The sequence below is a fragment of the Solea senegalensis genome, linkage group LG7 (assembly GCF_019176455.1).
Source record: "Solea senegalensis isolate Sse05_10M linkage group LG7, IFAPA_SoseM_1, whole genome shotgun sequence".
Taxonomy (NCBI): Eukaryota; Metazoa; Chordata; class Actinopteri; order Pleuronectiformes; family Soleidae; genus Solea; species Solea senegalensis.
The window spans coordinates 15,904,764-15,919,090 of NC_058027.1; the positions used below are offsets into that span (position 1 = coordinate 15,904,764).

The 14,327-nt window shown below is 39.0% G+C and overlaps 1 protein-coding gene across 3 annotated transcripts in view; it reads left to right on the forward strand.

Annotated features, from left to right (window-relative positions):
• phkb (phosphorylase kinase, beta) overlaps positions 1 to 14,327 on the forward strand; it is a 72,838-nt gene that overhangs the window by 13,339 nt on the left and 45,172 nt on the right. For all 3 annotated transcript variants that reach the window (XM_044029825.1, XM_044029824.1, XM_044029826.1), the window contains 6 exons: positions 2,211 to 2,310; positions 4,572 to 4,679; positions 5,460 to 5,540; positions 8,473 to 8,588; positions 10,159 to 10,222; positions 13,349 to 13,444. In XM_044029825.1, the coding sequence (XP_043885760.1) occupies positions 2,211 to 2,310; positions 4,572 to 4,679; positions 5,460 to 5,540; positions 8,473 to 8,588; positions 10,159 to 10,222; positions 13,349 to 13,444 (565 nt within the window). The remainder of the gene's footprint in view (positions 1 to 2,210; positions 2,311 to 4,571; positions 4,680 to 5,459; positions 5,541 to 8,472; positions 8,589 to 10,158; positions 10,223 to 13,348; positions 13,445 to 14,327) is intronic.

Here is a 14,327-nt window from a genome sequence, read left to right on the forward strand (position 1 = left end):
GGCTAATCCCTGTTTGGTGAATTAACTCTTATCTTGAGCAGTTTTCAGACATGAGCTCTGGAAAATGCCTGGCAATTGTCGGGGCATTTTTCAGAGTTTGCTGTTCACTAATGGAGAATGCAAGAAATAGGTTTGGTCCTTTTGGTGCGCGAGCAGGAGGCAGGACAATCACTTCTTTTTAAATGTTCATAGACTTTGTATTCTCACAATAGACCCACTCAGACATATTACTTAAATTTGACCAGGCGGCTGGCAGGAAAGGTTCTGGAAAAGGATCAAAGCTTTGCAGTCTCACATACGGCACATAGAGAGTCTGAAAAGCAGCTTTGGTGTGTTGTGGAGGTAGTAAACACAATTAGTCCGCAGCTTTTTGTGGACAGTTGCTTGATAATATCTTGCTGCTGATATGATATTTCCATAACTTTGTGTGCACTTGAATATAAATGAAAAATGAACTTGTTTGCAAAGGAGACGTGGCATTTACCTTATAAGATAAGATCTGGCTGATAAAGTCATTGTAATATTACAAAATATTCTGCATCAGAGATTCATATATTTACCAGATTTACATATAGTATGTATATATATGTATGTCTATATATATATATATATATATATATATATACATACTTATAGATATTCATATATGTACATATATGTATGTATGTGTGTGTGTGTGTATATATATATATATATATATGTATATATATATATATACATATATATACAAACACATATATATGTATGTGGTGCATTATTTGGAAAAACAGACCATGAATCAGATGATTGTTTCACAGTGTTCGGTACCCAATCCCTGTATCTTGAACGTTTTGGTTCTCTAATCTTCCATCTGCCTCAGTGATCTGAAGGCTTTACTTTTTAAAGACGTCTTGATTAGCCAAGGAAAACACTTGGGACCTCTTAAACAACTGCCCTTGCTCATGATGCCAGTGTTCCTCAGTGACTAGTGGGGAAAAAAGACAGAATTTCCACAAAGTATGCACATAAGAGGACGGAGAAATGAACGCATGAGTGGATGGGGTAAAATACCGAGCGAGAGAGAGACTAAAGGAGAAGATATAAAGGAGTTGAAGGGTAAGGTGGGGAGAGGGACAAATCAAGCAAATGAAGGGAAAAGAGAGGGAAGAAATGAGATTAAGGGGGAAGACAAGGGTAAAAATAGAGTGTACTGCAGTGATGTGACCAGTGGCAGATCCCAGTCATCAGTCATGGCTGCCTGCTATTAGAATTGTCACTTGGATTTAATTAAGATTATTCTCATCTGACAGGCTTGGCTAGTGCCTTTACTTACTTCCCAACCAGCTACTCTATACATTTGAGTGTGTGTGAGACTGAGTCAGGGTCTGGACTGGCAGGTGGATTTGCCTCAAACTTGTTTTCCAACTTGACATAATACATTTAATCCACCACCATGTCCAGAAACATGGAATTCTTATTTCTGTATCACATTTTATGTGTTATATTTCTTTTAATGGAGGTTGGTCAGTTGTTTGACCTTTTGTGACACACACTATATTTTTCTGATTAATTGCAATTAAATTAATCGAGCTGGTTATTGTACTGCGACCTCTGGTCCCCTCGTGCATATTATAAAGTTAAACACTGTAATGTGGGACACATAATGATGAAACGCCGCCTGCCTGACATCACTTTTGATGTGGTGGGTCACATCAGTACGACAGTGTGATTAATACTCTGTGTACCACTGAAAATCAAGCAGGTTTAATTCCTGTGGCTTGTATTAAATCTTTCTTTGTAAAGACATTATCAGGATGAGATGTATGTGTATTTCAGTTATTGACTTCTAAGCGATATTTTATCATTTTTAGTTAGAAATAGTTTTTATGCACGTGAAATTGGACAAAATTCACAATGATTTTTGTCCTTATCTGAGAAGGTTCTCAGGCTGTAGCTGTGATTAAAAAATGTCCCTTGCCAAGAGAAATAGGACCATGTCTTTACATGATGTGTGATCTTGTAGACGCCGTCCCCCCCAATTGCTGGTCACTCATGTGATGTAAATTCACTTGGCAGTACTTGCCTGCAGTTTGTTTAATCCTCTTACCACTGATTCCCTTTTTTTACTTTCTAAGGATATGTAAAAATCACCATGTCTATAACCCAGAGAAGCAATGAGAGTCAATGTCATCCTTCCCTCATATGTTCTGCCTCTTTTCCTGCTGGTGCAGACGCATCGATGACGACATGGGCCGAACCCATGAATTGGAGCATTCTGCCATCAAGTGCATGAGGGGGATCCTCTACTGCTACATGCGACAGGCTGATAAGGTGAGTTTTTAGCCAGCCTCCACACAGTTTGCATAAAAGCACCCAGCACTTACATGGCGTATGAAAGATCAAAGTTGTAATCCGGTGCCACTATTCATCAAAGCCTTTCAGAGCAGGAGCACTGGACACATCTGGTTCCTCTTTCATATCATGACAGATGACAATGGGAGCCGGTTGCTTTAGTTCTAAAGGTTTAATAATCAGCAATCTGTTAATTGCCAAAGACCTTTATTCTGAATGGAGGACATTTCAACAATGTCTGCAGAAAAAAAACGCATGCTTATGCATGAGTAGGCTGTGAATAGAAAGTGGCAAGACAATAATGTGCTTCAAGCAGGTCCAGATGTGTCCGTAAAGTTTCTTTATTCTCCATGTCTTTCAGTAGCACTGCTTATATGCGCACGTATACGGACTGCCCTTCTCTCTCATCTGTCTTCGACCTTGACGACCTAATTTACACAAGAGCTTTCCTGTATCTTAATTACAAAGCTGCGTTTACACACTTAATTACACAGAGCAGCTTTGTTACAACCCCGTCTCCAACACTTACAGAGAACATGGTATTTTTAATAGGGATGTGACACCGGGCCACTGCGGAGCAAAAAATATCCTAGAGCCAATTCAGCATCTGGCCATCACTGCAATATAGTATGGTGTAAAAGGAACTACGGTACTATTTTTGGAGATTTATTGATTTTTCAGAAAATGAAAAATTATTTGATATCAAAATAACGACATTGGGAGTTGGTGGGGTTACACCAACTATGCTTCAGAAGAAGAAAGACATTTCTCAGACAGTGGTACACTGTGACATGATTGAAGTAGATTACATGAGGATGTGATGTTAATTTATGTGTCTTTACTATTTATAACAAACAATGTGTATTTTAAACCCAGGAGATTGTGTCAGATTGTTGAGAATTGGTGGACGTACTTTGTAAATAAAATGTATTATTATAAATGAATTAATTCATTTGTTTGCTTACTTTTGTTTATTTATTATTACTATTACACAATTGCTGTCCATAAATATATAGGAGAGGCAGATTTTTCTTTAGTTTCCTCCATTGTAACAGGAAACAGCTTGAAAATTGCTTCGGAATATTGTGTAGGACATGGATATAAAAATAAATGCATGGAGGCAAACTTGGATAGTAACCTATGGAGCGCCAAGCATTCTCACTGATTTGAAGCATTACCTATTGTTAGCTGCTGAAGGAAGTAGCTCTCTCTCTCCCTGCCTGCCTCACACACACACACACACACACACACACAATTGGCCGCTGTGGGATGGCAGGAAGTGGAGCAGTTTCAGTATAAGTGGAACAGAGGGTCTTAGCTATGACCTACTAGGAATGAAAATAAAAAAAGCGAAAAGGTGAGCAGAGACAGTGTGCCAGTTGGAAGAAAAAGAGGAAAACTAAAGGGTCTAAGAAAATGAAGCAAGACACGGAGAGCAAGAGGGACAATAAAAAAGAAAAGAGTTGAATGATCGAATGTATGGGGAGTAGGGAGGGTGATGTACGGAGAGAGAGAAAGAATAATGGAGACAGCGTTGGGGGACTCGATGATGGAGAGAGCACTGTAGAGAGGTGGTGGAAGAAGAGAAACAAACGAGGTAAAAATGGGACAAAGGGCCAATTATTTATAACTTTACGGGGCTGGTGGCCTAGCTGTGAATGGGTGTGTAGTCGAGTCCTTACAGCAAACACACAAACCCACCAATGAACCACAGCACACAAAAACAGCCGACAATGTGTTATTACATTCATATGTTTCTGTTTGTCGTGTACAAGTCAGAGTTTGGTTGTTGGGTTGTGCAGTATTTAACCCAAGGTTATTGTTCATAAGTTGGACATTTTGTCAATAGTCCTGTTTTTTAATGTGAGGGACAACATATTAATTCATATTTTAGGTATGAACTGTTTGATTTTGTTGTGTTTTTGCAGCGAAAATATATTTAAGTTTGACAGAATTTAAAACACTGACAGCTTCTCAAACAGAAGAGCTACTGAATGACGTTCAAACACCAAAGGAAGCTGAAGCATCCGTGAAAGGAACTGCTAATGTGAAGGCTTTACCAAGGGCAGATGAAACTTCTCTGTCTTCCTCATGTGTGCATTACTCACCAGTCTGTTTGCCCTCGTGGTTTCTTAGTTTCTTTTTCTTGTTACCATCTCTCTCTTTCTTCCTTTACTCGCCGTTTGCACTTGACCCTTCGCTTTCATCACGTCCTCTCTTTGTTGGTGTCTCTCTACCAGGTGGAGCAGTTTAAACAGGACCCCAGCCCCTCTAAGTGTCTGCACTCGGTGTTTAATGTCGACTCCGGTGACGAGGTTCACACCTACAGTGACTACCACCACCTGCAGGTCAGCCATTGTGCAGATAAGTGCATTCACTCCTCACTGAAATAATTGATTAGTATTGCAACCGAAATCTTACATAATTCAGTTATCATGAAAAATGAATATGGATTAATAAGGATGATAGTATATACTGATCAGCCTCAACATTAAAATATCCAGCTGGAGATTATGTGCAAAGGTTATTCCTTGTTTTAAAAAAATGAATTCCTCCACATTACTCTGTGGGTTTATTGTTTAATCGATGTAACAAGTTCACTAGCTGTGGTCGTGAAATGATCTGTGAGAGGTAAGCCTTGCTAAAATTGAGCAAACAGGACAAATAAATGAGTGTACATGCATGTACAGTACAGTTGGAAAGTGGTGGATGTGCATTAAATTGGCGCTCACAACCTATTGTTCTGTCGGTGTGTGAACAGAGGCCCTTTTGTTGAGTAATGTTTAGATGTTGAATGCCCAATTAATGGACAGATCGTCTCAGTAAAGCCACAGTTACTTGCCCGAGACAAAGAAAAACACAAAAAAAATCATCCAAGCTCTAAATGTTAAGCATTTATTCCATATTCATTTACTTCTTGGCTTATATTCCTTTTAAAGCAACTTTGCAGGCACGTAAATTGCATTATTGATGACACTGCTTTTGGCTAATATACAGCTCACATGGCAGCTCCTACACAATGTAGGAAATCAAAGACAGTTGTATTGTTGGAAATATCACACATGTTTTTTTGTTTCTTTAATGGTATCTCATCCACTCTCTCTTTTTTTCCTCTTTTACTGCTGCAGATCGATGCTGTTTCCCTCTTTCTGCTGTACCTAGTGGAGATGATCTGCTCTGGCCTGCAGATCATTTACAACACTGATGAGGTAAACAAGACTTTTAAATGACTGCCAAAGTAATCGATTCTAGACACAAGGGATTTTTACCTGACCTGTTTATTTGTGTCATGTTTTCTGGCTCCATCTTCACGCAGCATTTATCTGAGGTATAATCACTGACGTTACATTTTAGGTCATTTCGGTCTTATTTTCTCTGGTCAGTTGAGAGTACTTTTAGGATGTATGGTATCATTGTGGCTGTAGGAACAACAGTGTGTTTGTAAACCACGTTCATGCGGCTTGTGTGACTATTGTATAGGTTGTGGTTGGGTTCCCTCATATTTCATACCTGCTAAACATCAGCATTTGCAACCATTACTGTCAATTTCAAGTGGCATCAGTGGCAAACAGGTCTGCTTAAATGGTCATTAAGCCTGCCCCACACTGGAGGATTTCCACTGTGGGAGATCAGGACTGAAATCTGGAAAAAAATGTTTTATCCTTTAGTGTGTTGCGGGCTATAAATGGTCAAGTTTAAGACTCATTTCTACACATTGTTTTTTTCGGTTTGCCGTTTGTGTTTCAGCACTGTCAATTTTAAACATTTATTTATAATGCTGAGGCATTTATAAATAGTGCATGTATATATATATATATATATATATATATATATATATATATATATATATATATACATATACATATATATACATATATATATATATACATATACATATATATGTATAGATATATAGATACATCTATATGTATATAGATATATATAGAGATATATTATATGGATCTTTTATCACCTTAAAAACATTGTAGACCTACTAAATTTCAAAGATATAAGATTAAATGGTGCTCTTCTCTGATCCAACTTGCTGCTATGAAGTCAAATAAACCAGTGTGATACATGTCCACTTATATAAATCAGAGATGCCCTGTTAACTTTCAACGTGGTAACATTGCAATGATTTAAATGTTCTCCTGGGAATCCAACTGTTATCACCTTATTGGCAGCACACGCATGTTCACTGAAAAGCGTCTACAGTGTGAATGGTCTCTTCTCCATTTTGATGCGTCCATCTGCTGTCAATTTTTAATCTTCTCTATGTTCCGCTCTTAATAATCCAACCAAGGCGACGCAGCTGTTGAGTTTACACACTATGCTGTTTATTGTTTATAGGCCTTCAGAAACTCATTTGTTCTGTCAAGTTTTTATTTGTCGGCTTATTCACAGATTTACTGAACTGCCACAGAGTGGTCAAGTTTGCGCTGGCGGTAAAGGTATATGTGTGTTTGCTGAAAGGGGCTAAAAAATTGAGGACATGACCAACATGACACTAATCAATTTTGGAGCATACAGTCTTCACTCTGTTTGCATAGCCCACTCACCAGTGACATCTCATTTTCCTCCATTTCTCCCTCCTCGTGTCAACTACATTGACATGAGCAGCACATTCTTTCTTTTTTTGCGTTCTTTAATGAGGGCAGTCCTGTTGTGTAGCCACCTGTATTTGCACGTTTAAATTATACTTATAAGCTAATGTGAATTAAAAGAAGCAGTCTGAAGCCAGCACACAGGCACCTACACACACTTACACACACACACACATGCACACAGAGCCCATCAATCTTTGAATGAACAAACGTCAATTTCACCAAACCGAAGGAGTTGTGATTTGTTTTTTGAACGCTCTTTGAAATGCGTTTCATCCTAACTAATCGCATGATTACAGTATAATTTATTAGTTTGCTCTGAGCTGCCACTGCTTGTGAAGGTGTTTACTTGACTGAGCTGGAAGCTGCATTGCAGTATTTTCCTCCATGAGGTGGTTAAGAAAAGGCTGCCGCATGTCCTCTGAGAAGATGCACTATCGACCTCTCCTCAGATGCCATTTTTACTTTCATTCAGCATGAAATTAAGCCTCTAATTAGCTTGTGTTGCTCTTCGTCTGTGTTGTTGTTGATTTTGTTGTTGTTTTTTTACGTAATACAGGTGTATGCAGTCAGAAGAACATAGCTCTGCAAAATGTACCCATGAGTTGCAAACACCCCTCCGAAAAGCGGTGCTGTCAGGGACAATGGTCCAGCAGCAGCTAGACAGAGAGGCTCGTTTGGCTGGCGGGCAGTAACATTCATTAAGATACCATTAAGATACTAAAAAGTCCCCCTCGTTAATCATGTCGCTCATAAAACCCCAAATAAGAGACTCGACACACACCTTTTTTCCCTCTTCCCTCTCTCCCTGCCCTCCTTCACAGACTGGCCTATTTACGTCCTCACACAGGTTCTATCTGCCTCTCTTCATCGCTCTCTTTCACTCTCTCATCTCTCACTTTCCTTACCGTGCTTTGTCATTATAGATTATATCTCCCATCAGTCAAGGCACACACACACACACACGCTGCTACCTTCATGTCTTATTAATGATTCAATGCCTTTAAGTTATTACACATTTCATGATTCCACCCCTCCTTTTTTTTTAAATGTGTTTATTGCTTTTCTGTCTCATCTCTCTCAAATGAAGTGTTTTAAATATGAGAATCGCCTCAACTTTTCTAATTACACCATAAACATTCTGACCTTTAGTAAGGCGATGAAATCAAGGGCACTGTTGATGAGTTCTGAGAAAATGTTGCTATAAATGGAAGGAAGTTGTGACAAGTGTCCAATTGTTCTCTTGTCATGGGAGATTGACAAGGTAATGAAACTACAGCCTGATCTACTGCCACAGTTTGCGTGACTGCAGGGCGAGTATGAGCGCTGATGAAGAAGTGACTTTTTAATGAGCACCAGGGTCACACACCTCGACCCTGTTCCTTATTTAAGGTCACCCATTATGCAAGTACAGTGTCTAAGAGAGACTCTACATATCAATATGCCGTGTCTCCGATGATGTATTCATTCCGATTGTATAGCGGTCATCCCTGATGGCCATGTCTTCCTGTGCTTGATGTGTGTCCTCTGTGTGCAGGTTTCGTTCATCCAGAACCTGGTGTTCTGCGTGGAGAGGGCCTACAGGGTGCCTGACTACGGTATCTGGGAGCGAGGCAGCAAATACAACAATGGCAGCACTGAGCTGCATTGCAGGTCAGTGTATAATCTCAGCAACACTTGAGGCCAACTTGCATGTATGCAGCGGAAGCGTCAGCTGAGACACTTCTACGGTGGACCTGAAGTGCAAATCACCACCACAAATCGGAAAACACAACAACATACTGCTGATTTATTGAATTGTTATGCACCACAGCTTTAAATGTAGCTTTAAAATGATGGATGCAAACAGTGAACTGTAGCAGATTCCGACTGGTTCCATGTAAATAAGATGTGTAAACGCTTAAATTAAGCAGTCATCTCTCCTCAGGCAGGGGTGTGTTCTTTTTTGTGCGTTTTGAGTGTTTGTCCATATCAAATCAAATGAATCCTTTTAATTGCGTTTGCATCATGTTTATCATCCTACTCAGTCAAACAGCTCAACTGGAGCAGTTTTATTTAAAGTAGCGTGTCTAATCTCATTTTACTACAGATGTTAAAACGGGATGTGCTCATATTTCCATGGAACATTTCTTGATTATATATTTTTTTTATTTCACACACTGACATTCATTTGAAGTCTTATTAGACTTGTAATAATTCTCTGTGGGTTCATCGCAATACTCATCATAGTTTCACATTGTTTCACATGGTCATAGCCATCATAGAATCCATTGTTATTATACAACTATATAGACAGCTTGTGCTGAATTACCACAAACCAACTGGACATTAAAACAACATTAAATGAACATGCCCTGGACTGAGATATAACAGCAGTACTGTATGTGAAGACATTTACTGAAAGACTGGCAGAATATTGTTTTGCAGTCTACAGTACGCGCTCACACACTCACCCGTCTACAGCAACACTTTCATCATGTGAATCTTTATCTCCACCTGTCAGTTGAAACTGTTGCATCATGACGCTGCTTTGCTTGTTTCCCATCAGTTCACCAAAAAAAGAAACTCCTGTTTCCCCACCGAGCATCATTGCTTTCTCCATCTCCGTGTGAGGTGCTGACAGCCTGGCTGACCGCTACTGCTACTACAGTGCGTCTTCATACAAAGCTAGTTTTAGCAGAGCTCTTGTCGAGGCTGAATCCGCCAGCCGTCATCTTTTATTTTTGAAGAACTGATTCAAACTTCTCTAATTGAATTGAGTTCATTTTGTACTGTCAGCAGCTTTACTGCCAGTCACCGCCAAGTTTCCTGCAGTTTTTTTTTTTTCTCCTCCTCCTTCCTTTTCTTTTCTCGGGAAATGTTGGCAGGATAGAAAGGGAAACAAAATGACAGTGAAATTGATTCACATTTAGTCGGCCTTGCAGTCTGAGTAGCCAGCCAGTGTGAAATTCAGTAGACCACAATCTCAGGATATTTTATCTTTATTTAATCCTGATTTAATCCGCGGTTAGCTGTTTCACATTCAAGGGTGACTGTTATTGCGTTTTGTTATTTTTGGCCTCCGACACCTAAAAAAAAAGAGTCCATCTTGTTATCGCCATCACAACACAACAATTGTTGTCAATCCCATGTAATACAAGATATTCTTTTTCATCTGATCTGACCCATTGTGCATTAGTGTTCCATTGTTGTGTATAATTCTCATCATTCCTTATCTCTGCAGCTCCGTGGGTCTGGCTAAAGCTGCTCTGGAGGCCATCAATGGGTTCAACCTTTTTGGAAACCAGGTATTTGATTAATTCGCCCCTTCCATGTACATGTTCCCTATTCCTCATACTTGTTCTCCTGTCGCTTGTCTAATCATGTCACACAACTTCTGTATAGATAGATTTCTTAGTTTCCTATTTTCAATCTATAAAAGCATCATTGTAGCCCCACATAGCGGCGAAATATGCTTGTATGTGAAGTTCCTTCAGTAGTTGAATTGAATAGAAATGCAGGGTTGTTTGAAGGAAGCGACACCATCAAACAAAACAAAGAGACATCATCAGCATAATCAGTACTACTGGCATCGATGCTGTGACTGTGTCCAAGAGAAATGATTGACTGTCAGTTGAGTCATCCAGCAAGGTTTAGTTTGGCTCAGCAGATTCTTTGTGTTTCTGCAGACTCCAGACTTCTGTTTTAACTTTGTTTTATCTCCGTCTGATTTGTAACGTCCATTAGTGGATGATGTGTTTATTTGTCTTTCTTTTTGGTGAGAAATAAAACGGCAACATCTACTAATGGTTTGGAACATAAACCCTTCACTACTATTGTCTTTTCCTCAGTCATCTAATGTGTTAGAGTGTTATTAGGTTCATTGTATTTGGGCTGTAAGATTGGCTGTGTATTGTTGGTGGTTCTCTTCTGATCAGCTGCAAAGTGAGGGCTTTAACCATGGAAATTCTGTCACTGAGCTCAGCTTTTTGCAAAAACATTTCTGTATAGTTGGCGTTTTTATGACCCATGCCGTGTGTGTGTGGTCCATGTAGTGTTTTTTCCCCTATATAGGAATGGAAGAACTACATTCAAGTGCTTGGAAATAACTTCAATCTTGATTTCCCAGCAGACTGTCATCTCACCCACTCACCGAGCCTACACCTCTAACTGGAACATGTAGATCGTCGTGTACTTTGCGATCCCATTTTACACCAGTCATGTAGAATATGTGTATTTGTGTATCTTTGACATTCAGTCTTCAGTTTGGTTAAGTTTGGATTTTTCCACTATCCCCTGGAGTCACACAAGAGATACAAAGAATGGCAGCTTTGCGGTGTGACAAGTTGAAGTGGGTGGATAGAATTATTCTTGCCAAGTGGTGCATCTTTCAACTCTTCAAACTGGTCATTAAATGTTGCACTCAAATCTGAACAGGTTCTACAGTGCGCTCCGTGTGGGTAATGTCACCAAAAAAGCAGGGATGCAATGGACCACACATGCACACACACGTTTTCTTTTCTTTGAATTGAATGTGTTCCTTTTAATATTCTTTCAGTATATTCTACACTCTCTCAACCTTTATTAGTACTAAAAGCAATAAAAGCAACAACAATGATGGCTTTCTAGAATCGATGATGTCGGTCTATAAGTGACTCATATAATAATACAGTCACATTTGCAAAAAAATACAGCATCAAGGGCTATGTTCAATGAATAGGTGGCTTGGTAAATTGAGGTATATGGGAAGGACTAAATTAATAAAACAAAATGACAGATTTTCTTTGTTATCACAGCGCGTAATATAATATATTTTTGTAATCCTGCCTTGGTTTCTATTGCATAACCTCTATTATCCAGTACTGTGCAAATATCTCAGGACACCATTAGCTTTGATGTTTTGAGGTCTGTCAAATTCTGTGATCATTATTGATCATTGAAAATTGGTCTTGTATATTAGCAAACTGTGCATGAGTTTTTACTGCAGATTGTCAATATGAAATAGGAAAAACACAAGTTTTACCAATAACAAGTGTAAGGGGAGGTCATACTAAATACTCAACAGTGTAACCTGTAGAATTATGTTTTATATTTTCTGGATATGTTCCAATAAGGTGAGAAAATATCAGTTTATTTATTTTGCCTCATTTCAAGTAAATCAAAGTCCATACATTTGCATCAAAAACACATCATCAGCAGTTTATTGAAAAACTGTATTTCATTCACTCATAGCTCTCTGTCTGTGTGAAACTGTAATGGGATTATCCAGAGAAAAGACAGCTTTATTTTTTTTTATTAAGATGAAATGTTCAAAGAAAATGTTACCCCTTGGAATGAGGCCACAGTTTACAGAGCGTGGAAGCAAGGTAAAAGCTCTCATCGTATCTGACATACTGAGTTTTCTTACACTGTGTTGCACTAACTCCAGAAAATGTTTCTCTGAGAAGGTCATTTCCCTGACATGTCACACAGCTGCCTACACTGATGGCAAGCAAAATCCACTGCATTATGCAAACCACTATGAGAAAGCTTGCTGATTTGACTAAAAGTCTTGACTGGACCTGTTTTCTGGGTAAAAAAAAAATAAAAAATACTCTGACTGTGTTCATACATAATGCATCTGACTTACATTAGAAAATCCTTAGCGACTTGCAAGAATCTGTCAGGTGGTTTTCTGTTGTCACCTCTAATAGAAATGGTTGATCTTTATAGAAACCAGAACAGGTTTGACCATTTGCTTCACAGAGCGCACACATGAAGTGGCCCTTGTCATTCTGCTAAAGGCCGCTTTTTAAATTAAAGCTCTGCACAGACGGCCGAAATTTAACCAGCAGCACTTTGTTTTTTTGGACATGCTGACTTTGTCAAGTGATGGCACTTTTGATTCACTCTCATTCAAAAACTCCCACATTGTACTTACGAATATGGACCAGTTTTGTCAGTGTGTTTTGATGGTGCGGAGGTGTGATAGGGTTTTAACGTGACCTTTAAAGGAGCCGTTTGTGATTTTTGCTCACGTAGAACAAAGATAGCATTGCTGTGTTATCTGCCAATCTCGCAGAAACATTGTAATTCAGCATCAAATGTGCATTATAATGTGCAACATTAAGAAGACTCTTGTTTTTCCCTTTTTTTTTTGGACTTATTTGCCTCTGCTGAAATTACAAATCGCTGTCTTGAATAATTAGTGGCCAGATGGCGCTTTGTAACCACTAATCTGATAAAAACACCAAAGCTCCTGAAGTGACCATTGCCATACATCAGGAAAGAAACCATGTTTAGCAACAGATGGAACTTACAAATGACGTGTTATTCATTTACTCTGTTTTCTGTGAAAGCCTGTTTTTTTCTTAAAGGCGTTTACTGTATTGTATTATATCTGTTGATGGTGCAAGGTCAGTAATGATGTCTTATTTATGTGCCATGCTCTGCAGGGCTGTTCGTGGTCTGTGATATTTGTGGATCTGGATGCCCACAACAGGAACAGACAAACCCTCTGCTCCCTGCTGCCTCGAGAGTCTCGCTCCCATGTGAGTCTACCCATCTATCTGTGCATTTTCCAAAAAAATACCAAATGACTAGTGAGGCTATTACTATGCTGACTAATGGTGATGAGTTCTAAAAATGATCAACAAAGAGCAGATGTGCATTTTTTTTTCACCCTTTTTAGTAAAATTGTGTCATAACATACTAAATAGAGTAAAACATTTTTCCCTTGAAAGAATTGAATTGAATTGAACAATTGATCATCTTTATTCCACATTAAATACTTAAAAACTGTATTTTATCAATCCATGCATTATATCAGATAATTATTTTTTACAGCATTTGCTCAGAGCTGCCTGATCTTTGCTTGATTGTGGAAAATATACCCCACTGCACTCACGTCACTCCCTGTGAGGAGCAGCTGTGTGCATAATCTCCTCCAATCAAAGACTGAAATAGAAGCCTACCACACATACGCCAAAATATTAAAAGGTTAATTGCACACGTCAAGCAAGCTATTCACTTCACGTCGATATGTCAGTGAATGTCAACAGCACATTTCCCTCACAGTGCAGTCGTTACACTGTCTATACCTGTGGTATTGATGGTTCTGCTTTGAAAAGAAGTGGCAAAAGACTGAAGTGGCTGCAGAGCAAAAAGCTGAAAAATGCAGAGATGGAACAAAAAATAAGTGGTGAAGAAAGGGAACGGGGAAGCAGAATAATTTCCTCCTCTCCACTCCACCGAGTGCAGACACTTAAGGAATAGCTGCCAATAGCACATTGGGTAATTAGAGTAATTAGATGGCCAAAGTGGCGCTATAGCCAGAGAGTTTGACGTTAAAGAGCTGGAAAAAAATGAGAGTAATAAAGAGCAAGAGATGCCAAAGAAGAAAACCGAATTATCAATACAATGTCTGTAACGCTT